Raw genomic sequence first — 26,068 nt, forward strand, 5'->3', positions numbered from 1 at the left:
GTTGCGAAACACAGAGTTTGTTACCTAACTCAGTGTTTCGCAACCAGTGTGTCTCCAGCTGTTGCAAACTACAACTCCAAGCATGCACTTATAGACCATATATGCTAGGAGTTGTAGTTTTGCAACAGCTGGAGGCATTTTAGTGAGAAAATGTTTTTGCATCTACACATCTGACTTTAACGAAAAGTCGTCAAATACCTGTGGGGTGTTAAGGCTCACTGTACCCCTTGTTACGTTCCTTGAGGGGTGTAGTTTCCAAAATAGTATGCCATGTGTTTTTTTTTTTTGCTGTTCTGGCACCATAGGGGCTTCCTAAATGCGACATGCCCCCAAAAACCATTTCAGCAAAATTTGCTTTCCATAAGCCGAATGTGACTCCTTCTCTTCTGAGCATTGTAGTGCGCCCGCAGTGTACTTGAAGCCCACACATGGGGTATTTCCATACTCAGAAGAAAGGGAGTTACAGATTTTGGGGGACATTTTCTCCTATTACTGCATATAAAAAATGCTAAATTTGGGGGAAAACCAGCATTTTAGTGATTTTTTTTCCCCACATCTGACTTTAACGAAAAGTCGTTAAACACCTGTGGCGTGTTAAGGCTCACTGTACCCTTTGTTATGTTCCTTGAGGGGTGTAGTTTCCAAAATAGTATGTCATGTGTTTTTTTTTTTTGCTGTTGCGACAAGCCCCCCAAAAATAATTTCAGCAAAATTAATTCTCCAAAATCTCATTGTCGCTCCTTTACTTCTGAGCCCGCTAGAGCACCCACAGAACACTTTACATCCACATATGAGGTATTTCCTTACTCAAGAGAAATTGGGTTACAAACTTTGGGGGGATTTCTCTCCTATTACCCCTTGTAAAAATAAAAAACTGGTTCTACAAAAACATGCAATACAACAAGTGTAAAAAATTAAGATTTTGAATTTTCTCCTTCACTTTGCTGCTATTCCTGTGAAACACCTAAAGGGTTATCAAACTTTCTGAATGTCATTTTGAATACTCTGAGGGGTGCAGTTTCTATAAAGGGGTCATTTATGAGTTATTTTTTCACAGAAAATTACCTCAAATCCACTTCAAACTTAACTGGTCCCTCAAAAATTCAGATATTGAATTTTTCATAAAAATTTGGAAAATTGCTGCTATACTTTGTAGCCCTCTAATCTCTTCAAAAAGTAAACACATGTCAACTTTATGATGCCAACATAAAGTAGACATATTGTATATGTGAATCAATATATCATTTATTTGGAATATTCATTTTCCTTACAAGCAGAAAGTTTCTAAGTTAGAAAAATGCTAAATTTTCAACATTTTCATGAAATTGTTAGAATTTTTCACCAAGAAAGGATGCAAGTAATGATGAAAATTTACCAGTATGTTAAAGTAGAATATGTCACAAAAAAAACTTTCTCGGAATCAGAATAAACAGTGAAAGCATCCCAGAGTTATTAACGCATAAATTGACAGTGGTCAGAATAGCAAAAAAGGGCCGAGTCCATAAGGTGAAAATGGGCTGCTTCCGTGATTTGTAATTCAAGAAACATTGCAATTGCCAAAACAGGAGAAACTTTAACATTTTCATGCTAGAATTCCACTGAGGTTGGATTTTGAGGCAAAAACGGCAATAAAAACGCCCATTTTGCCGCACAGCGTTTTTCCGCGGAAAAACGCCACTGCCAGATGTTAGCTGCAAGACAATAGTGAACTGCAAAATTCCAGATCCACTTGGTGTTTTTCTTTTTGGCAGTTTTTTTAATTCTTTGGGCGTTTTTCAGCTATTTTAGGCTCAGAGGCTGATTTTCAAAAATGTCCTCAAAATACTATTTTGGCGTTTTTATCGTGAAAATCTTGGTGTTTTCCTCCAATAGAAGTCTATGGGAGTGAAAAAACGCCAAGAAAAACGCCATGTGGGTTTTAACTTTGGTGTTTTTGCAGGCACTTTTTATTCTTTTTTTGACTTTAGCGATCCAAAAAAGTGATGGAGATACCTTTTTTTTTTTTTTTTTAATAAAATTCCATGGGGTACCATTAAATGAAATAAAAAAAATACTAAAAAAGATACAGTAGTGATGGAAAAAATTGTATTTAACAAAATGTATGTTTTTGATAACAACATTTTTATTAACTTTTCAACAGGGATCAATTCATGTGGGCGGCAGGAAACTAAAAATGTAGCTGCCAATACTAAAAATGTAGAAAGGGACCATTAAAACGTAAAAATAATATATTTTTTATAATTAATTTTGTTAAACTTTTTATTAATAATGGATTTTAATAATGTGTTGAATAAAATGTTTGTTTGCTTTTAACTTTTTTTTTTTTACATTTCCGTAGGTAGTACTACTACTTCCATCAGGGAACACTGTACTAATTGACAGATCACAGCGGGTATCACTTCTGACACCCGCTGCGATCCTCTGGTATAAGCTATAGAAGCAGCGGCAGCCGCACTTGTCTGGTCCCCTGCCCACACTATACTCCACTTTGATGTGAAGTTCACTTCACTTCACAGATTCATATTTCCCGCTCAGAGCTGTGATTGGCCGGATAGTATTGGCCACTCACAGCTCTCAGCGGCATATACGAATCTGTGAAGGGAAGAGAACTTCAAAGCGGAGTATAGTGCGGGTAGGGGACCAGACAAGTGCGGGTGCCACTGCTTCTATAGCTTATACCAGAGGATCGCAGTGGGTGTGAGGAGTGACACCTGCTGTGATCTAACCTTAACTGCAGGTACTACTACTCCCAACATGGAGCACTCTCTGCTCCATGCTGGGACCTGTAGTACCTGCATTAAAAGACAGATTGCAATGGGTGTCAGAAGTCACACTCGCTGTGATCTGTCTATTAGTCCGGATACTACAGCTCTCAGCATGGAGCAGAGTGTACTCCATGTTGGGAGCAGTAGTACCTGCAGTAAGGGACAGATCACAGCAAGTGTCACTCCTGACACCTGTTGCGATTGTCCTGTTGTTAATTTTGGGACTCAGCTGTGCTCAGTGAGCCTGCAATGTGTCTACAGTATACACATTGCTGGCTCACTTAACCCCTTGCTAAGCTGTGCACTATGCACCAGCCCAACAAGAAAAGAGTTAACTTACACTGCTGGACAGTGTAGGTTAACCCTTTGGGCGGTATACAATGTATACAGATATCTATACGTAGCTGTATATAGTGTATACAGAAGATGAAGAAGTCCACTTACCTCCCTCCAGTCCATGTAGCTCCGCCCCCTAGTGATGACATCATTGGGGGCGGGGCTACAGACGGGATCCAGGCTGGTAAGTCTGAGGCTCTGTTCACATTGTCCATTTTGGACCTTTCTGGCAGTGTCCTCCCAGACAGGGAGACTCCGGCTGTTACTAAACTACAACTCCCAGCATACCCAGACAGCCAAAGGCTGTCTGGGCTTTCTGGGAGTTGTAGTTTTGCACCAATTGGAGGCTCCCTGTTTGGATAGACATTGCCTTATGGGCGCTCTACCCAGCGGAGAGTGCCAAAAATGTCCTAACCAATTCTTTGTGTTTATTTTTCTTCTCGTTTCAGATCCGTGTATGCAGAGGATTAAGGCGGATTCGATGGATTATGGCAGATGAACTGGATTTTTTTCCTTTTAATAAAATGGTTAACAAGGGCTGTGGGGGAGTGTTTTTTTAAATAAAATAAGTTTTCCAATGTCACGTGTTTTTTTTTTTTATTGAAATTTTCAGGCTTAGTGTTACGCCGAGCGCTCCGGGTCCCCGCTCCTCCCCGGAGCGCTCGCTTCACTCTCCCCGCGGCAGCGCTCCGGTCACGTCCTCTGACCCGGGGCGCTGCGATTCCGCTGCCAGCCGGGATGCGATTCGCGATGCGGGTAGCGCCCGCTCGCGATGCGCACCCCGGCTCCCCTACCTGACTCGCTCTCCGTCTGTTCTGTCCCGGCGCGCGCGGCCCCGCTCCCTAGGGCGCGCGCGCGCCGGGTCTCTGCGATTTAAAGGGCCACTGCGCCGCTGATTGGCGCAGTGGTTCCAATTAGTGTTTACACCTGTGCACTTCCCTATATCACCTCACTTCCCCTTCACTCCCTCGCCGGATCTTGTTGCCTTAGTGCCAGTGAAAGCGTTCCTTGTGTGTTCCTTGCCTGTGTTTCCAGACCTTCTGCCGTTGCCCCTGACTACGATCCTTGCTGCCTGCCCCGACCTTCTGCTACGTCCGACCTTGCTTTTGCCTACTCCCTTGTACCGCGCCTATCTTCAGCAGCCAGAGAGGTGAGCCGTTGCTAGTGGATACGACCTGGTCACTACCGCCGCAGCAAGACCATCCCGCTTTGCGGCGGGCTCTGGTGAAAACCAGTAGTGGCTTAGAACCGGTCCACTAGCACGGTCCACGCCAATCCCTCTCTGGCACAGAGGATCCACTACCTGCCAGCCGGCATCGTGACAGTAGATCCGGCCATGGATCCCGCTGAAGTTCCTCTGCCAGTTCTCGCTGACCTCACCACGGTGGTCGCCCAGCAGTCACAACAGATAGCGCAACAAGGCCAACAGCTGTCTCAACTGACCGTTATGCTACAACAGTTACTACCACAGCTTCAGCAATCATCTCCTCCGCCAGCTCCTGCACCTCCTCCGCAGCGAGTGGCCGCTCCTGGGATACGCTTATCCTTGCCGGATAAATTTGATGGGGACTCTAAGTTTTGCCGTGGCTTTCTTTCCCAATGTTCCCTGCATCTGGAGATGATGTCGGACCTGTTTCCCACTGAAAGGTCTAAGGTGGCTTTCGTAGTCAGCCTTCTGTCCGGAAAAGCCCTGTCATGGGCCACACCGCTCTGGGACCGCAATGACCCCGTCACTGCCTCTGTACACTCCTTCTTCTCGGAAATCCGAAGTGTCTTTGAGGAACCTGCCCGAGCCTCTTCTGCCGAGACTGCCCTGTTGAACCTGGTCCAGGGTAATTCTTCCGTTGGCGAGTATGCCGTACAATTCCGTACTCTTGCTTCAGAATTGTCCTGGAATAATGAGGCCCTCTGCGCGACCTTCAAAAAAGGCCTATCCAGCAACATTAAAGATGTTCTGGCCGCACGAGAAATTCCTGCTAATCTACATGAACTTATTCACCTAGCCACTCGCATTGACATGCGTTTTTCCGAAAGGCGTCAGGAACTCCGCCAAGATATGGACTCTGTTCGCACGAGGCGTTTCTCCTCCTCGGCTCCTCTCTCCTCTGGTCCCCTGCAATCTGTTCCTGTGCCTCCCGCCGTGGAGGCTATGCAGGTCGACCGGTCTCGCCTGACACCTCAAGAGAGGACACGACGCCGTATGGAGAACCTCTGCCTGTACTGTGCTAGTACCGAACACTTCCTGAGAGATTGTCCTATCCGTCCTCCCCGCCTGGAAAGACGTACGCTGACTCCGCACAAAGGTGAGACAGTCCTTGATGTCTACTCTGCTTCTCCACGTCTTACTGTGCCTGTGCGGATGTCTGCCTCTGCCTTCTCCTTCTCTACAGTGGCCTTCTTGGACTCTGGATCTGCAGGAAATTTTATTTTGGCCTCTCTCGTCAAAAGGTTCAACATCCCGGTGACCAGTCTCGCCAGACCCCTCTACATCAATTGTGTAAATAATGAAAGATTGGACTGTACCATACGTTTCCGCACGGAGCCCCTTCTTATGAGCATCGGATCTCATCATGAGAGGATTGAACTTTTGGTCCTCCCCAATTGCACCTCGGAAATTCTCCTTGGACTTCCCTGGCTTCAACTTCATTCCCCTACCCTGGATTGGTCCACTGGGGAGATCAAGAGTTGGGGGTCCTCTTGTTCCAAGAACTGTCTAAAACCGGTTCCCAGTAACCCTTGCCGTAACTCTGTGGTTCCTCCAGTAACCGGTCTCCCTAAGGCCTATATGGACTTCGCGGATGTTTTCTGCAAAAAACAAGCTGAGACTCTACCTCCTCACAGGCCTTATGATTGCCCTATCGACCTCCTCCCGGGCACTACTCCACCCCGGGGCAGAATTTATCCTCTCTCTGCCCCAGAGACTCTTGCCATGTCCGAATACGTCCAGGAGAATCTAAAAAAGGGCTTTTTCCGTAAATCCTCCTCTCCTGCCGGAGCCGGATTTTTCTTTGTGTCCAAAAAAGATGGCTCCCTACGTCCTTGCATTGACTACCGCGGTCTTAATAAAATCACGGTTAAGAACCGCTACCCCTTACCCCTCATCTCTGAACTCTTTGATCGCCTCCAAGGTGCCCACATCTTCACTAAATTGGACTTAAGAGGCGCCTATAACCTCATCCGCATCAGAGAGGGGGACGAGTGGAAAACGGCATTTAACACCAGAGATGGACACTTTGAGTATCTGGTCATGCCCTTTGGACTGTGCAACGCCCCTGCCGTCTTCCAAGACTTTGTCAATGAAATTTTTCGTGATCTGTTATACTCCTGTGTTGTTGTATATCTGGACGATATCCTAATTTTTTCTGCCAATCTAGAAGAACACCGCCAGCATGTCCGTATGGTTCTTCAGAGACTTCGTGACAACCAACTCTATGCCAAAATTGAGAAATGTCTGTTTGAATGCCAATCTCTTCCTTTTCTAGGATATTTGGTCTCTGGCCAGGGACTACAGATGGATCCAGACAAACTCTCTGCCGTCTTAGATTGGCCACGCCCCTCCGGACTCCGTGCTATCCAACGCTTTTTGGGGTTCGCCAATTATTACAGGCAATTTATTCCACATTTTTCTACCATTGTGGCTCCTATCGTGGCTTTAACCAAAAAAAATGCTGATCCCAAGTCCTGGCCTCCTCAAGCAGAAGACGCCTTTAAACGACTCAAGTCTGCCTTTTCTTCGGCTCCCGTCCTCTCCAGACCTGACCCTTCCAAACCCTTCCTATTGGAGGTTGATGCCTCCTCAGTGGGAGCTGGAGCTGTTCTTCTACAAAAAAATTCTTCCGGGCATGCTGTCACTTGTGGTTTTTTCTCTAGGACCTTCTCTCCAGCGGAGAGGAACTACTCCATCGGGGATCGAGAGCTTCTAGCCATTAAATTAGCACTTGAGGAATGGAGGCATCTGCTGGAGGGATCAAGTTCTCCTGTTATTATCTACACCGACCACAAGAACCTCTCCTACCTCCAGTCTGCCCAACGGCTGAATCCTCGCCAGGCCCGGTGGTCTCTGTTCTTTGCCCGATTTAATTTTGAGATTCACTTTCGTCCTGCCGATAAGAACATTAGGGCCGATGCTCTCTCTCGTTCCTCGGATGCCTCAGAAGTTGAACTCTCTCCGCAACACATCATTCCACCTGACTGCCTGATCTCCACTTCTCCTGCCTCCATCAGGCAGACTCCTCCAGGAAAGACCTTTGTTTCTCCTCGCCAACGCCTCGGAATCCTCAAATGGGGTCACTCCTCCCATCTCGCAGGTCATGCGGGTATCAAGAAATCTGTGCAACTCATCTCCCGCTTCTATTGGTGGCCGACTCTGGAGACGGATGTTGTGGACTTTGTGCGAGCCTGCACTATCTGTGCCCGGGATAAGACTCCTCGCCAGAAGCCCGCTGGTTTTCTTCATCCTCTGCCTGTCCCCGAACAGCCTTGGTCTCTGATTGGTATGGATTTTATTACTGATTTACCCCCATCCCGTGGCAACACAGTTATTTGGGTGGTCGTTGATCGATTCTCCAAAATGGCACATTTCATCCCTCTTCCTGGTCTTCCTTCTGCGCCTCAGTTGGCTAAACAATTTTTTGTACACATTTTTCGTCTTCACGGATTGCCTACGCAGATTGTCTCGGATAGAGGCGTCCAATTCGTGTCTAAATTCTGGAGGGCTCTCTGTAAACAACTCAAGATTAAATTAAATTTTTCTTCTGCATATCATCCCCAGTCCAATGGACAAGTAGAAAGGATTAACCAGATCTTGGGTGATTATTTGCGACATTTTGTTTCCTCCCGCCAGGATGACTGGGCAGATCTCCTCCCATGGGCCGAATTCTCGTATAACTTCAGGGTCTCTGAGTCTTCCTCCAAATCCCCATTTTTCGTGGTGTACGGCCGTCACCCTCTTCCCCCCCTCCCTACTCCCTTGCCCTCTGGTCTGCCCGCTGTGGATGAAATTTCTCGTGACCTTTCCATCATATGGAGAGAGACCCAAAATTCTCTCTTACAGGCTTCATCACGCATGAAGAAGTTCGCGGATAAGAAAAGAAGAGCTCCCCCCGTTTTTTCCCCTGGAGACAAGGTATGGCTCTCCGCTAAATATGTCCGCTTCCGTGTCCCTAGCTACAAGTTGGGACCACGCTATCTTGGTCCTTTCAAAATTTTGTGTCAAATTAATCCTGTCTCTTATAAACTTCTTCTTCCTCCCTCTCTTCGTATCCCTAATGCCTTTCACGTCTCTCTTCTCAAACCACTCATCCTCAACCGTTTTTCTCCCAAGTCTGTTCCTCCCACTCCTGTTTCCGGCTCCTCGGACATCTTCTCGGTCAAAGAAATTTTAGCTGCCAAAAAGGTCAGAGGGAAAAATTTTTTTTTAGTGGACTGGGAGGGTTGTGGTCCTGAAGAGAGATCCTGGGAACCTGAGGACAACATCCTTGACAAAAGTCTGCTCCTCAGGTTCTCAGGCTCTAAGAAGAGGGGGAGACCCAAGGGGGGGGGTACTGTTACGCCGAGCGCTCCGGGTCCCCGCTCCTCCCCGGAGCGCTCGCTTCACTCTCCCCGCGGCAGCGCTCCGGTCACGTCCTCTGACCCGGGGCGCTGCGATTCCGCTGCCAGCCGGGATGCGATTCGCGATGCGGGTAGCGCCCGCTCGCGATGCGCACCCCGGCTCCCCTACCTGACTCGCTCTCCGTCTGTTCTGTCCCGGCGCGCGCGGCCCCGCTCCCTAGGGCGCGCGCGCGCCGGGTCTCTGCGATTTAAAGGGCCACTGCGCCGCTGATTGGCGCAGTGGTTCCAATTAGTGTTTACACCTGTGCACTTCCCTATATCACCTCACTTCCCCTTCACTCCCTCGCCGGATCTTGTTGCCTTAGTGCCAGTGAAAGCGTTCCTTGTGTGTTCCTTGCCTGTGTTTCCAGACCTTCTGCCGTTGCCCCTGACTACGATCCTTGCTGCCTGCCCCGACCTTCTGCTACGTCCGACCTTGCTTTTGCCTACTCCCTTGTACCGCGCCTATCTTCAGCAGCCAGAGAGGTGAGCCGTTGCTAGTGGATACGACCTGGTCACTACCGCCGCAGCAAGACCATCCCGCTTTGCGGCGGGCTCTGGTGAAAACCAGTAGTGGCTTAGAACCGGTCCACTAGCACGGTCCACGCCAATCCCTCTCTGGCACAGAGGATCCACTACCTGCCAGCCGGCATCGTGACACTTAGTAGTGAAAGCCATCTTATTGACAGAGTCCATTACTAAGCCGGGGCTTAGCGTTAGCCCCAAAAACAGCTAGCGCTAATCCCTAATTATTACCCTGGTACCCACTGCCACAGCGGTGTCAGGAAGAGCGAATAAAATTTAAAAAAATTGCATAAGGTTCCCCGTATTTTTGTTCTTACCCAGATACCAACAAAGCAGCAACAGCCTGACGTTTCCAGGGTGGGCAAGGACCATTGTTACTTGCGCTCCCCAGCCAAAATAATGCCAGCCTGTTACCGCCTAGGCACAGGAGCACAATTTTTGATGTTCTGGGCCTGTTGGTACCGGCTCTTCCGGGGTAATAATTGGGGGAGTATCGGGGTAATAATTGGGGGTTATCGCTAGCTGTTTTTGTGGCTAACGTTAAGCTCCGGCTCTGTCAATAGGACAGCTACCACTTCTAAGCCTGAAAATTCAATAACATTTTTTTTTTTAAACACGACACATTGGAAAACGTATTTTATTTTAAAAAAAAAACTCCCCCACAACCCTCTACGGAGAGTGTCCATAATGCAATGTCTTCCCAAACAGGGAGCCTCCAATTGGTGCAAAGCTACAACTCCCAGCATGCTCAGACAACCTTTGGCTGTCTGGGCATGCTGGGAGTTGTAGTTTAGCAACAGCTGGAGTCTTCCTGTCTGGGAGGACACTGCCAGAAGGGTCTGTTCACATTATACAAAACGGATAATGTGAACAGAGCCTCACACTGTTACCAGCCTGGCTCCCATCTGTAATTCCGCCCCCTAATGACATCATCACTAGGGGGTGGTGCTGCACAGGCCCGATGGGGACAAGGAGCGAGGGAGGTAAGTGGACCTCGTCTTCTGTATACACTTTATACAGCTATCTATAGATAGCTGTATATTCTGTATACTGCCCAAAATGGCTATAGGAGCAGGGAGCCCTGTCAGTCTGGTGACAGGATTCCAGGCTCCTGTATAGTTTACACGGGTATGCTATTCCCCCCTATATACTATACGGCTTGGAGAGGTGAGTAGTGATGCTATACATCACTCCTCATCTCCTTACACTCTATGGTCCAGGCGCTCAGCATCCGACCCACAGAGTGGTACCTGAAGACAGTGAGAAAACTGCTAGAGGGGACAAAACTGTCTGTTTCCCCACACCAGGAAAAACACCAGAAAAACTGTCAAAACACAGGGAAAATCTGCAGCAGTTTTCCTGGCAGTTTTTCCTGGCGTTTTTGCTGGTGGGAAAAAACCTCAGTGGAATCCTAGCATTACAGAGCATAAAGGTAAGATAACAGGTATGTGGTAGTGGTTGATAAAACTTACTTTGTGCAGAAGCACAGAATAAAAAGCCCTGACAAGATCACTTTAAGGGCCCACGTCAGAATATCTGCCTGAAAAATGCTTGGTGCCAGGACCACTCAGACATGCGCCTCTTCATTAATACATATCCAAGCAGAATCACATTAATTCTTTCAGTCTGCACTAAGAATTTCTGCAGCAGAATTTTTCAATAAAGAAGTACTGCTGTGTGCACGGTGCACAGAATCCAATTGAAATCAACTGGAGTCTGCTGCAGCGGAATTTCAGAGCAAATTTTTTATGCTGGATTTGGCTCAAAAATTCTGCCGTACAACTGGACCCTTACTGATGTTTAGGCTGGGTTCACACAAATCAGGTTTTTAATTACAAAGCCAGGAATGCATTAAAAATCAGCAGAAGACTCAGTCATTGTCAGTGTCAATTGAGTTTGGTTAACTGGTTCATTTAGTAGTTAGGAGTTAATCACTATTTTACATAGGACCAGGTGGGGCTAAACAGCATTTTTCCTTCAATATATTAACATATCATTAAAATAGCACTTTTTGGGAGGTATGGTGAAGTAGTCGCCAATAGCAACCAATCAGATGGCTTTTTTTTAATGGCTTCTTTAAAATGAAAGCTGGAATAAGACTGGTTGCTATGGGCAACTGCTCCACTATTCCTCAGTACAGGTTTTGATAAACCTCCCCATGTTTACTTTAGTTATCTTTGTACAGTATTAAATGTAGCTTAACCCCTAAAGGACCCATGACGTACATGTACATCATGGTGCCCTGAAACTTGGCTCCCCATGATGTACTCTAACATCATGAACATGAAGCGAGTGCAGGAACTAACTGCACTGGGGGTCCTGTTTTTTTTTTTTATCAGCAGACGGACCTTGCCACTAATGGCAGGCATCAGTCATCAATACATTTCATGGTACCTAAAGCAGTTGTGGCCTGTGTGAGACTCACTGGAGCAAGATTGCGGGGGGCCAATTAGTCGAGATACTGGCTGGAGCTCTGCTTATCTGCTTCACTGCCACTCCAGAGACCCTTTTGTATGCCTTCTGGCAGATTAAGTAGATTGCCAATTGCACTGATCAGAGCTAGGCCTATGCATAGCACTGAACAGTAACGACAATCAAAAGATTTATCTGTTGGGACTAAAAAACAAAAAAATAAAATGTAGTAAAAGGTTTTTAAAAATATAAATCACCCCCTTTTTCAATTTAACATATAAAAAAAAAGTAAAAAATAAATAAATAAATAAATCAGAATTGGTACCAATTCCAAAATTGCTAACTTTTGGTCACATTATATGGCAGAAAAAATGTAATAAAAAGTGATCCATATAAGCAAACATGTTACTGATATAAACTACACATCACAGTACAAAAAATGAGTTCTCCCTGTATAGAGAAAATTAAAAAAGTTATAGGGGTCAGAATATGACAGTCTAAGCATGCTCATTCCCTTACTAAAAGTTATTTATTTTTATTTTTCCCCAACAAAAAAATATTTTTTGTTTCCATTGGGCTGTACCTTTTATGGTAAACTGAAAGATGTAACTACAAAGTACAATTGATTATGCCAAAAACAAGCCCTCTTATGGCTGTGTGTATGGGAAAAGGTTAAAGGAGTACTCCGGCGCACACTTTTTTTTCCTTTTATCCCGTCCGGGCTGCAAAATAAAAGAAAACACACTTTCTCTTACCTGCCAATGAGCCCCCGGAGCTCCAGTACACTCCGGTACAGGTGTTCGGTCCCCGGGCTATATTCTTCTTACTTCCTGTTAGCCCGTCACACGGAGCTTCAGCCTATCACCGGCCGCAGCGATGTCCCGCCTTGGCCAGTGATAGGCTGAAGCTCCGTGTGACGTGCCGGCTAACAGGAAATAAGAAGAATACAGCCCGGGGACCGAACACCTGTACCGGAGTGCACCGGAGCTCCGGGGGCTCGTTGGCAGGTAAGAGAAAGTGTGTTTTCTTTTATTTTGCAGCCAGGACAGGATAAAAGGAAAAAAGTGCGTGCCGGAGTACTCCTTTAATGATCTGAAACATGCAAGTGTAAGAAAGATGCAAAAACAGCAAGCTTTCTAGGAACGATTGTAGAATCAAAGCCTCTAGGATAAATTTTGCTCCTATATTGCGTGTTGTACTGAATTTCTTACAGGTATGTTTAACCCCTTAAGGACTCAGCCCATTTTGGCCTTAAGGACTCAGACAATTAAATTTTTACGTTTTCATTTTTTCCTCCTCGCCTTCTAAAAATCATAACTCTTTTATATTTTCATCCACAGACTAGTATGAGGGCTTGTTTTTTGCGTGACCAGTTGTCCTTTGTAATGACATAACTCATTATATCATAAAATGTATGGTGCAACCAAAAAACACTATTTTTGTGGGGAAATTAAAAAGAAAAACGCAATTTAGCTAATTTTGGAAGGTTTCGTTTTCACGCCGTACAATTTACGGTAAAAATAATGTGTGTTCTTTATTCTGAGGGTCAATGCAATTAAAATGTTACCCATTATCACATACTTTTCTATTTTTGTTGTGCTTAAAAAAAATCACAAACTTTTTAACCAAATTAGTACGTTTATAATCCCTTTATTTTGATGACCTATAACTTTTTTATTTTTCCGTATAAGCGGCGGTGTGAGGGCTCATTTTTTTGCACCATGATCTGTACTTTTTTTCATACCACATTTGCATATAAAAAACTTTTAATAAATTTTTTATAATTTTTTTTTAAATAAAATGTATTAAAAAAGTAGCAATTTTGGAATTTTTTTTTTTACGTTCACGCCGTTCACCGTACGGGATCATTAACATTTTATTTTAATAGTTCGGACATTTACGCACGCGGCAATACCAAATATGTCTATTACATTTATTTTTTACGCTTTTTGGGGGTAAAATAGGAAAAAACGGACGTTTTACTTTTTTATTGGGGGAGGTGATTTTTCACTTTTTTTTTTACTTTTACTTTGACATTTTTTTTATTTTTTTTTTACACTTGAATAGTCCCCATAGGGGACTATTCATAGCAATACCATTCATAGCAATACCATGACTGACATAGAACAGATCAGTGTTATCGGCTATCTTCTGTTCTGGTCTGCTCGATCTCAGACCAGAGCAGGAGACGCCGGGAGCCGGAAGCAGGAAGGTGAGGGGACCTCCGTGCGGCGTTCTGAATGATCGGATCCCCGCAGCAGCGCTGTGGGCAATCCGATTGTTCATTTAAATCGCGCACTGCCGCAGATGCCGGGATCTGTATTGATCCCGGCACCTGAGGGGTTAATGGCGGACGCCCGCGAGATCGCGGGCGTCGGCCATTGCCGGCGGGTCCCTGGCTGCGATCAGCAGCCGGGATCAGCCGCGCATGACACGGGCATCGCTCCGATGCCCGCGGTTATGCACAGGACGTAAATGTACGTTCTGGTGCGTTAAGTACCACCGCACCAGGACGTACATTTACGTCCTGCATCCTTAAGGGGTTAAAGGTATGTAAGGTATTAGAGGGTTAACAGCACATAGCTCATGCTTAAAAGTAAAAGGCAAATGTACACACACAAGATTGATTATTTTATCATTTTCCCTCCCATAATATTTGTATTGCTTGACAAGGAGAATTCTGTATTTATTTTGCATTTTCCTTTTAACTCAACTTAATCACAGTTATATTGTGCCTTGAGAACACAGTGATTTTTTATTACTGTGTTCCTACTGCCATATCCTTTACATTTTCATGTATCAATAGGGCTTGCTTTTACCAGAAAAAAAAAGTTGTATTTTAATATAATTATTTTGTAAAAGAGAATGTGTATAGAAATAAGGTGACCCCTCCACCTACAATGGCCTCAGGCTACAATATTCTCCACATGCAATGGTCTTTTTTGGACTATTGTAACCTGAAACCAAACTCCAAATACAATGCTACGGACAGTCCATGTCTGTGAAATGTGTCAATGGCTGGAAGAACTGACCAATCAGAATGGGCATTCACTGGTAAAACACCTGTTTTACTGAAGTGTATGCATTAACTTACTGTCTGGTAGCGCCTCCCTACACTACAGGGAGGTATTACATGTTCTGTACTACTCTGTACCTATGCCAGGGTAAACTGTTCCTTTGGACACCAGGTAAAGGCAACTCCAATTTATATTGTACCTTGAGGGGCCACTGTACTATTGATGTGTACCCAACATATAAATCCAATAAGTTTAGAGGTTTATAAGTTTTTGTTTTACATTCCCTCCTTTTACAGACAAATTAACCCATTCAATACTGAGTAACATATTCAAAAAAATATATATTCGTGGGATCTGACAGATACACTTTAAATGAGGGACTGTTTTCTACATAACAGCACGTGCTACAAATCCTGTGACCGCATTTATATGTTCCCTTAAAGGGTACTCCGCTGAAAACATCTTATCCTTATCCAAAGGATAGGGGATAAGATGTATAATCGTGGGCTCCCGCTGCTGGGGACCTCCTCGATCTCCACTGTGATACCCCTGTCATTTGGTGCACAGAGTGAACTCCGCTCCATGCCCAATGACTGGCAAACACAACCGCCATGCCCTCTCCATTCGTGTTTATGGGAGGAGGCGTGATGGAGCCGTCATGCCCCCTCCCATAGACATGAATGGAGGGGATGTGGCATGACATCACAAACGCAGAAGCTCCAAGCTTCTGTGTTCCGGACGCCCCCACTGCCAGCCTGGAGATCGCGGGGGTTCCCAGCAGTGGGACCCCCACGATTAGACATCTTATCCCATATCCATATCGCTGCAGAGAATGGAAGGAATGAGTACTACATATGTATCTGACCAATTACTTCTATGTCAAAGTCTTAATCCTTACAGTACTTATCAGGGGCTGTATGCTCCAGAGGAAGTTTTTTTTTCTTTTTGAATTTCTTTTCTGTCTGTCCACTCCACGGTGCTCTTTGCTGACACCTCTGTCCATGTCAGGAACTGTCCAGAGCAGGAGAGGTTTGCTATGGGGATTTGCTTCTGCTCTGGACAGTTCCTGATATGGAAAGAGGTGTCATCAGAGAGCACTGTGGTCAGACAGAAAAGAAATTAAAAAAAGAAAAGGAATTCCTCTGTCGGATACAGCAGCTGATAAGTACTGAAAGGATTAATATTTTTAAATAGAAGTAATTTACAAATCTGTTTACCTTTCTGGCACCAGTTAATAAAAAAAAAAAAAAAAAAAACTTCCACTGGAGTACCCTTTTAATATTCAGTATAATTGTTCTGTTAACACCTGCTGTGTTGCAAAATAAAAATAATTATAGATTCAATTTAAAAAGTTGCAAGAAAGTTGAGATTTTTAAATTGTCCCTTGACTTTGCCTCAATTTCTGTGAACCACATGAAATAATAACAATGTTTTTAAATTCTGTTGTGAATTATCTGAGGGCTTGTCTGCTTCAATGGGTGGAGGGATCGCTTGGTGGGAGAGAGATCAATCTGCAACTAATGCAACAGCTGTAGGCACATTGATTGAAAACCACAGGTCTTTTGAATGGATGTAGCTCATTTATGTTTCAATGGGTGGGGTGGCTGATGTGTGGGAGGGAGGAAAATGTAATTATGGTATTTGTAGGCAAAAAAGAAAAATTCAAACAGGAAATACCAGTTCACAAAAGCTAGCCACAATGTGACATAATGAGTCACAACATAGCCATTTAGCCCCAAGACAAGCACAGATCCTTCCTAAGCATGTCCATTACTGTCTGCCAGGTACGTACTAAAATCACCTTATGGTGGAGAACCCCTTTAAAGTGACAAAGGTCAAATTTGAAAAATGTGCCTTGGTCTTTAACCCTTTAAGGACCCAGGGTGTATGGATACGCCCTGGGTTTTAGATCGTGAAGGACCAAGGGTGTATCCATACCAAATAATTCAGCAGGCATCCCGTTCAAATGCCAAGGGGCGTCATCAGACTTAATTTGAATTCACACCAGCGATCTGCCGCGATTCGAGTCATACGAGTCACACAGCGCTCTCTCCACCTGAGCGGTGTGGGCATTTGAGGCAACAGGTTAGGGATGGCCACACACATCATATTCCCAGAATGACGATTCAGAGCATAGGGTTTGGGGTGGGCATATTTTTTAGTTTTGGCTATGCTCTGGGTCATCATTCTGGGAACATAATCTGTTTTATAATTTTATGTCCCACTGTACCCCATTTTAGTTATTTAGTGTACCCCAGTTATTTACCCCATGTAATGCCCCATGAGGGGGGGGGTCCCATTGTTTTGGCTCCATAGGCAGCAATGCAAAAGCTCAAGAACCCTGACTGCGCTCCTGCTCCTCAGAGAACGGTGTGCACCCACAGAGCTCCTAATGTCCAGATATGAGGTATGTCCTTACTCCAAACAAATGTATCTACAAATTTACGATGACATTTTCTCCTATTACCACTTATGAAAATGAAAAATTTGGGGTAACCACAGCATTAATCAAATTTTTATTTTTCACATCCCACTATAATGAACATATATCAAACACCTGTGGGGTGTTAAGGCTCACTATTCCCCTTGTTACGTTCCTTGAGGGGTGTAGTTTCCAAAATAGTATGCCATGTGTTTTTTTGCTGTTCTGGCACCATAGGGGCTTCCTAAATGTGACCCCCCATTTCAGCAAAATTTACAAATGTGACTCCTTCTCTTCTGAGCATTGCAGTGCGCCCGCAGTGCATTTGATGTCCACAAATGGGGTATTTCCATACTCAGAAAAGATGGGGTTAAACATTTTGGGGGCATTTTCTCCTATTACCCCTTGTAAAAATGTAAAATTTGGGTAAAAAAAAAATGTACACATCCAACTTTAACAAAAAGTCGTCAAACACCTGTGGGGTGTTAAGGTTCACTGTATCCCTTGTTACGTTCCTTGAGGGGTGTAGTTTACAAAATAATATGCCATGTGTTTTTTTTTTTTTTTTTTTGCTGTCCTGGTGCCATAGGGGCTTCCTAAATGTGGCATGCCCCCCAAAAACCATTTCAGCAAAATTTGCTTTCCAAAAGCCAAATGTGACTCCTTCTCTTCTGAGCATTGTAGTGCGCCCGCAGTGCACTTGATGTCCACACATGGGGTATTTCCATACTCAGAAGAGATGGGGTTACAAATTTGGGGGGGGGGGCATTTTCTATTGCCCCTTGTAAAAATATAAAATTTGGGGGAAAACAAGCATTTTAGTAAAAAAAAAATAATTTACACATCCAACTTTAACGAAAAGTCGTCAAACACCTGTGGGGTGTTAAGGCTCACTGGACCCCTTGTTACGTTCCTTGAGGGGTGTCGTTTTCTCACAATTCTTCTGTGATTTTTACTCCAATATTTATTTTTACCAGCATACAAAATGACTGTTGTCTCAGATTTTTCCCAGCTTGCAAGTCGGCCGAGACCTGACTCACTAGACAGCTCATAACTATATATATTACATTACACACATTGTACCAGAGATACAAAATGGAGCCATCCCCACCTACTCCAAAGGAGCAGCGATGCCTGGTACAGGAAAAGAACAGTACAGTACAGCAATATGCTGTAAGGAGGTGCTATAGGACAGCAAATAAGTGCATATGCCTCAATAATACAGGGCTTTTACTAGTGAAATGTGCACTCTGATTCTTCCAGCCATTGACAAAAGCCATGGATCTGAACGGTTTCTGACATAAGTCCATTGTAAATTTAGGGATAACTGTACATTGTTCATGTATCCATCCTTACTTCTGCATTACTATTATTTCCTTTCCCTCTTCCTGTGCGCTGTGGTAATTATATTTTTTATTACAGAGATTTTGTTTTACTATCAGCTCCTATTTCAAAGGTAATAACCAATATGGATGCATTTCCTGTTGTCACTTTTACAACAATAGCAGCTTCATATTTCCCTCAGACCATTACTTTAAAAGTGGAGGACTTTTATCACACTTTATGCTCATTTAGTTTTATTGTACATTTAAAAAAAAATGTTTGCACTACTTTAGAGATATTTATTTCTATGTATTATATTTAATGAAGACATGTCATTAAACTAACGATAGAAGAGGAGGACAGCCGCTTCGGTTATTTCCTTGCTGGAACTCCAACTTGCATGTGTTCCGTAACCATCCCAGTCATAAGATGCAAAGTCTCCGCACTGTTTTGGGTTTCCTTCTGGGATGTAACCACCTCCTCCAATACAGTGCTGCAAATATATAAAGCAAAAATAAGGCAAATGGCTGAGGTTTTCATAATCCTGTTATCATGTATGATCCGTAGCAAATAACAAGTGTTCTGCCCTTTGATTTTCGTTCTCGTGCCCTTTATTTGGTGTATTGTATAGAAAAACATCAAGGCCAAAACTAATCCAAAATATTGGGTGAATAATTATTGATACTTACATGTTCTACATTGCATCCTGTCACCTTCATACCTGGACATAGAGCCAGGGAAGCTCTTTCTGTGTTAATAGCCCGGAACTGGACATAGCCGGCAGTGAACTCTTCTGTAGAGAGATCCAGCAAGGTTGGTTACAGCAATGGTCATATCCATAATTACTTACAATCATAATACTGTACAAATGGGCATAACCTTACTTTGTCCATTTGGTGAATAATATGATTTAGTCTTCTCAGCACTTCCAAAGTCATACACAACAGGAATAGCGGGTCCATTATTTGTGAGGCAGGCTCCAGCATTGTACACCACTGGGTATTTCTGAGAGAGCATCAAGAAAAGGTTAAGACTCAAATGTAATATTATATTTAAACAGTTATCCTGTAGAATAATTTCGACTCCTAATCTGGCTAGGTATGTGAAGGACCATGTGAAAACCTATATATTTATTTGTAAGGATATCATAATGCGTACAAGTAACAGTGTCATACAATGCCTCTATACAGTAATATAGTGTCTGAATAACCCAATAATTATAATTTTGCTATCTTTAACCCCTTAATACCCACAGACGTAAATGTATGTCCTGGTTTGGCGGTACTTCGCGCACCAGGACGTACATTTATGTCCTGTGTTTGACCGCGAGCATCGGACTGGTGCTCGCGTCATACATGGCAGGTTCTGCCGGGGACCCGCCGGTAATGGCCGACATCTGCGATCGCACGGATGTTCACCATTAACCCCTCAGATGCCGTGACCTGTACAGATCACGGCATCTGCGGCAGTGCGCATGATAAAATGGATGATCGGATCGCCTGCAGCGCTGCCGCGGTGATCCGATCATCTGTATTGGCGGACGGAGGTCCCCTCACCTGCCTCCGTCTGTCTCCCGGCATCTCCTGCTCTGGTCTGATCGATCGAGCAGACCAGAGCAGAAGATAGCCGATAATACTGATCAGTGTTATGTCCTATGCATAGCATTGAACAGTATTAGCAAATAGAGATGAGCGAACTTACAGTAAATTCGATTCGTCACGAACTTCTCGGCTGGGCAGTTGATGACTTATCCTGCATAAATTAGTTCAGCTTTCAGGTGCTCCGGTGGGCTGGAAAAGGTGGATACAGTCCTAGGAAAGAGTCCCCTAGGACTGTATCCACCTTTTTCCACCCACGGGAGCACCTGAAAGCTGAACTAATTTATGCAGGATAAGTCATCAACTGCCGAGCCGAGAAGTTCGTGGCGAATCGAATTTACTATAAGTTCGCTCATCTCTAGTAAACAAATGATTGCTATAGATAGTCCCCTATGGGGACATAAAAAGTGCAAAAAATTTTTTGAAAAATGTAAAAATAAAAAGTAAAAAAAAAGGGAAAAATCCCCTCCCCCAATAAAAATTAAAATTGTCCGTTTTTCTCATTTTACCCCCAAAAAAGCTTAAACATTTTTTAATAAACATATTTGGTATTGCTGCGTGCGTAAACGTCCGAACTATCAAAATATACTGTTAATGCTCCTGTACGGTGAACGGCGTAAATGTAAAACATTTTTAAAAAGTCAAAAAATGCTGCTTTTTTGTCACATTTTATTAAAAAAAATTAATAAAAATTATATAAAAGTTTTATATATGCAAATGTGGTATCAAAAAAAAGTACAGATGACGGTGCAAAAAATTAGCCCTCATACCGCCCTATATACGGAAAAATGAAAAAGTTATAGGTGGTCAAAATAGGGCAATTTTAGATTACTGTTTTTGTACAAAAAGTTTTAGATTTTTTTTAAGCAGTACAAAAATATAAAAGTATCTAGCAATGGGTAACATTTTAATCGTATTGACCCACAGAATAAAGAACACATGTCATTTTTACCATAAATTGTACAGTGTGAAAACGAAACCTTCCAAAATGTGCAAAATTGTGGTTTTGGGGTTCGGTGTACATTTTATGGCAAAATGAGAGGTTTCATTACAAAGTACAATTGGTCACGCAAAAAACAAGCCCTTATATGGGTCTGTAGATGGAAATATGAAAGTTATGAATTTTAGAAGACAAGGAGGAAAAAACGAAAATGCAAAAATAAAATTGACCTGGTCCTTAAAGGGGTACTACGGTGCTGACAACTTATCCCCTGTCTAAAGGCTAGGGGATAGGTTACCTGATCACTCGGGGTCCCGCCGCTGGGGACCCCCGCGGTCTCGTACGCAGAACCCCGCTCTCATCAGGCCCCGGAGCGAACATCTGCTCCTGGTCTGATGACGGGGCCGGTGATCGTGACGTCACAGCTCCGCCCCCGTGTCATGTCACCCTCCGCCTCCTCAATGCAAGTCTATGGCAGATTTACATTGAGGGGGCAGAGCGTGATGTCACATGGAGCGGAGCCGTGATGAGAGCGGGGTGCGGTGCCTGATTAGAGCGGGGTGCTGCGAGCAAGATCGCGGGGGTCCCCAGCGGCGGGACCCCGCGCGATCAGGCAACTTTTCCCCTATCCTTTAAATAAGGGATAAGTTGTCAGCACGGTAGTACCCCTTTAAGGTGAAAATGGGCTTGGTCCTTAAGGAGTTAAATGCCACACATTTCTACCTATAAATCACCCATGTTTTAGACAGTATATAGCATTCAGTAGTTTGATTTTTTTTAGGATAGCATGAAATAAGAACAAGCAAAAGCTACATAGAGCTAGGGCAGACATCTTTTACAGCAACATGGCCATTACTTACCTTATAGAGATGGAAGAGGTTACCACCTTCATTAGAAAAGAAGCCGTTGTCTGTGTGATACCTTAAGAGAGAGGTATCTCTCCATTTAGACAAGGGTGTCTTGTTCGGAACGTGCCATAACCCCAAGTCTTTAGCAAAGATATTATAATATCCGGGGTTCTAGAAACATATTGGATTGGAAAGTAGACTTTTTTATTTTACTGTATTTTTATCAGGATTTATATAACTAGCATTAACTCCTACCATGTCCCAGATTATGCAATACAAATATGCAGATATGTAAATCAACCTCTTTAGCAATAATAGTCACGTTTATATTTATACAATAGGCCATTAATAAACGAGTTGTGAGGGTCCAACTCCTGGCCCCTGCCGATTGACAGATTGAAGGGGCTACTGAACACACTGCACTCATGCAACCACTGTGACATCTTCAATTCCTACCAGGCACGACTCTGTACATTTGTTAATTTCTGCACTTTGCACTGCATTGTGTCCTACTGAAATAAATGTATGAAGCTGTGCTTGGTAGGAAGTAAAGAGGCCACAGCCAGTGCATGAATGCAGAGACCCATTCAATCTGCAAGAATTGTGCTGCAACGTTTCAGGTACTGATTACCCTTTATCAGGCAGGGTATAGGAAGTAGGCTATCCATTGTACCAAGCACAAAGAACGGACATGTGTACCAACTCAGAGCCCATAGAACATAATATATCAAACACTGAAATATTCTCTGGATTTTGACATGGGGGTGACACAAATTTTTTATTCTAGTAAAACCTGTTTTTATTTAGCAAAGTACTAATGCATAAGAACTATATAAATTTGGTACTAGCATATTTATACCCAAAGAGTTACAAGATAGCATGTTACTAGAACCACATAGTGCCTTTCAGCCAAAGCTTAGAATCAAGGGACTTTATTCTTTAACTCCATTCTGCATTTAAGACAATGTAATATACACTGTAAAAAAATGAAAACCTGACTTTATACAGCACTATATACACTGATCAACCATAACACTAACACAACTGATAAGTGAATAACACTGAATGGCTGCTTACATTGTTGTCCCCTGTTAATGAGTGGGATACAGTAAGCAAAGAGAATCTGTCAGCTAAAGTTCAAATTCCAAACAGCTGACACTGATAGATAACTGTTAGGGCAAGAGTACACCTGATATCTTTCATATTTTTGTCTATGTTTCCATATAATAGAAAAATGCTTATTTTCTCTAGTCAAAGGAGTCAAAGAGGTTTTCCAAGCCCTTGAAGTGCTGAGGGCTGTAAACCATCCTCGCTCCCGATCCTAATTCTGTCCTTGCTTGATCGACAGTCAGCTGGAAGCCGAGCCCTGTTTTCAAATCTCACAGTTTGGCAAGCAAAGGAACAAGATTTGGGAACATGGCTAGGCTTCCAACTGTTCGTAGGGGCAAAGTTTTTTCACCCGGGCTTCACACCCAGAGCTCTGCTGTTTATGTGAGCCCTTATATTGTCATGTCCTGTATTCACAATAACTACCTTATAATCATCACTAGTAGCTCCATCAGGAAGGCCGAATGTAGCGTAGTTGGCCCAGTTGTCATCTCCTTTTGGGTTGTTGATGTTGTTTCCTTCCTGGCTGGACCAGCGATCTCCCACTGTACATTTACCGTTCATGTTGTTTTCATGGACACTGGCCACCAAGGTCCACCCTCCACCATTGGTTATCATGTCACAGTAGGTCTGATACTTCAGTCCATCTTCAGTGATCAGCGTGTATATTCCATCTAATTGGAAATACAAATGGGCCATACACAGAGAAGGTAATTCTAAACGTTCACTTAACTATGCCTAATGTTTACAACACGTGTGGACATCTGTGTATGCTTTATTTGTGGACACAAAAAGGGAAACAAAGATATTTATTATTTATACTGAGCAATGTTGCTGAAATTTTAATTTATGAGCATATAGTGCTTTTATTCAGTTTTGGCAGATGTATGTCACCTTTCGCATATATATTTGAGTTCTTGATTTCTTTGCAGCTCCTGTATCCAGAGTCTTGTGCACCAGTAGGGTACCCAGAATCTGATGGATAGCTAATGCCAGTGTTCTTATCCAAGCATGTCATCAGGTTCTGAATGTTTCTTTTCAACTCAGCAACAGAATTCTTCCCTAAGAACATAGGAATGTGTTACATCATGTAGGAGTAATGATCTTTCATAACTTTATCGTTTTACCAATATGAACATACTGTATACTGTGTTTATTATAAATAGCAAACAAAATCTTTCACAATGTAGGGAACTTAGATTGTGTGGCCCACAGCTCAGGAATGTCTTGGTGGTACTATAACTTTGTTGGAGAAAATACAACTTTCTTAAAGTGCATTAGTAACAGCAGAGCTAACTACAATGTAGGTAAGAAAGTACCGAATTTTTCGCCGTATAAGACGCACTTTTTCTTCCCCTTGGGGGGGGGGGGGGAGTTGGTCTTATGAGGTGAATACACACCTATCGCGGCGGTCCCTGTGGCCATCAACGGCCGGGACCTGATCGTTGTGATGCCCTGTATTAATCCTTCAGATGCGGCAATCAAAGCTGACCGCCGCGTCTGAAGCGAAAATAACACTAACCCGGCTGTTCAGTCGGGCTGTTCCGGTCCGCCGCGGTGAAATTGCGGCGTCCCGAACAGCTTACAGGACACCAGGAGGGACCTTACCTGCCTCCTCGGTGGCTGCTCTGTGCCAGGATGCCCTGCATGGCCGGCGCTCTCCTTCGTCGTCATCACGTCGTCGCGCACGCTATCCCTTCATCCAATAGGAGTGGCGTGTGTAGCGGCGTGCGTAGCGACATCATGGCGGCGACGGAGATACCGGGCAGCAGAGACGTTCCGGAGCGACGGGGACGCGGTGACAGCGATGGAGGGAGACATCCAGGGCAGCGGTCCGGAGCGGCGGGGACACGTGAGTATTACCTCCTATACCAGTGGTGTTCAACCTGCGGACCTCCAGATGTTGCAAAACTACAACTCCCAGCATGCCCGGACAGCCAACGGCTGTCCGGGCTTGCTGGGAGTTGTAGTTTTGCAACATCTGAAGGTCCGCAGGTTGAAGATCACTTTCCTATACTTTACATTGTATCTGGTTCAGAATCTTTATTTTCTAGATTTGTATCCTATAAAATTAGGTGCGTCTTATATGCCGGAGCGCCTTATATGACGAAATATACGATATGTTAAAATACTTATTATGAGCTACTATAGCTATTAGTGATGAGCGGCATATGCCACATTCCAATTCACAATATTTTGCGAATATGAGGAAGAATATTCGTCCCATATTCGTGAAATTCGAATATTCGTTATATTCGTGACGTTTTTTTGAATTGCAAAATTTCGCTATTGCGAATGCAAAATTTATAGCAAAATTTTGCTCGTTTGCGCATGAGCGCTATAACATCATGCGAGGGACGTTGCTGGGGACGTTGCTAAGCTCTGACAACTGTGCTTGCAGAACTCTCATTGGCTCACAGGCATAAGTAGGGCGGAATTTCCATGAATATTTGCATTGTGAATATTCGTATTGCGAATATTCGCAATGCAAATATTCGAAAGCATAAATCTTTCACCTCACAGTCTCATCCCTGGGTCTTTAATGATGCAAGCATTGCATTTATCAGTCGAAGGAGATCCCTACAATGTGCTCAGTTTTTAAAACAGTTTGGAAAAAAGATGAATATTCGTAATAGCGAATTTTAATTGCGAAATTCGTAATATTTGCAAATTCGCAAATATGCGATATTCGCGACGAATATTCGAATTGCGAATATTCGTGAGCAACACTAATAGCTATTATGAAAACTACGAGCATGTCTCGTAATGATTATACAGTACACAATACCTGCTAGATTGCTCATGGATTTCAAGGACAGCCATTTATTTTAATAAGCTATATATAACTTTTAATTCTACCATATGGTAGAGCTGCAGGGAATTTATTTATATTTATTAAAGCTCATGGGAATGTCTGTCAACTTGTTTTGTTTTTGTTTGTTTTGTTCATTTTCTTTTTTTCTGAACAAATCCCACAAATCACAGACAGCTACCATATTGTACGGTTATCTTGAAAAACCATTAGAGGAATTAAAAAGAATGTAAACATATATGTCTATGGGTTAGAAAAATAATATAATAGTAAGGCCAGAAGGGAGCTTGTCTGCGCAAAGCAGTCATAGTTTGTACTATGCACCTGAGAGCAAATTACTGAATAAAGAGGAGTTTTAATCCTTCCAATAAGTG

At 43.6% G+C, this 26,068-nt stretch overlaps 1 protein-coding gene and 1 long non-coding RNA gene across 3 annotated transcripts in view; one reads left to right on the top strand and one right to left on the bottom strand.

Annotated features, from left to right (window-relative positions):
• Positions 1-26,068, top strand: part of LOC130282191 (uncharacterized) — a 311,154-nt gene that overhangs the window by 238,308 nt on the left and 46,778 nt on the right. The gene's annotated exons all lie outside the window — the stretch shown is intronic.
• LOC130282187 (intelectin-1-like) overlaps positions 18,660-26,068 on the bottom strand; it is a 29,798-nt gene continuing 22,389 nt past the window's right edge. For both annotated transcript variants that reach the window (XM_056530192.1, XM_056530191.1), the window contains 6 exons: positions 23,777-23,944; positions 23,309-23,556; positions 21,788-21,946; positions 19,274-19,394; positions 19,079-19,182; positions 18,660-18,882 (listed from right to left, as the gene is read on the bottom strand). In XM_056530192.1, coding sequence (XP_056386167.1) covers positions 18,730-18,882; positions 19,079-19,182; positions 19,274-19,394; positions 21,788-21,946; positions 23,309-23,556; positions 23,777-23,944 — 953 coding nt within the window. In that variant the 3' untranslated portion in view covers positions 18,660-18,729. The remainder of the gene's footprint in view (positions 18,883-19,078; positions 19,183-19,273; positions 19,395-21,787; positions 21,947-23,308; positions 23,557-23,776; positions 23,945-26,068) is intronic.

This window comes from Hyla sarda, chromosome 7, assembly GCF_029499605.1.
Source record: "Hyla sarda isolate aHylSar1 chromosome 7, aHylSar1.hap1, whole genome shotgun sequence".
NCBI classification, from domain to species: domain Eukaryota; kingdom Metazoa; phylum Chordata; class Amphibia; order Anura; family Hylidae; genus Hyla; species Hyla sarda.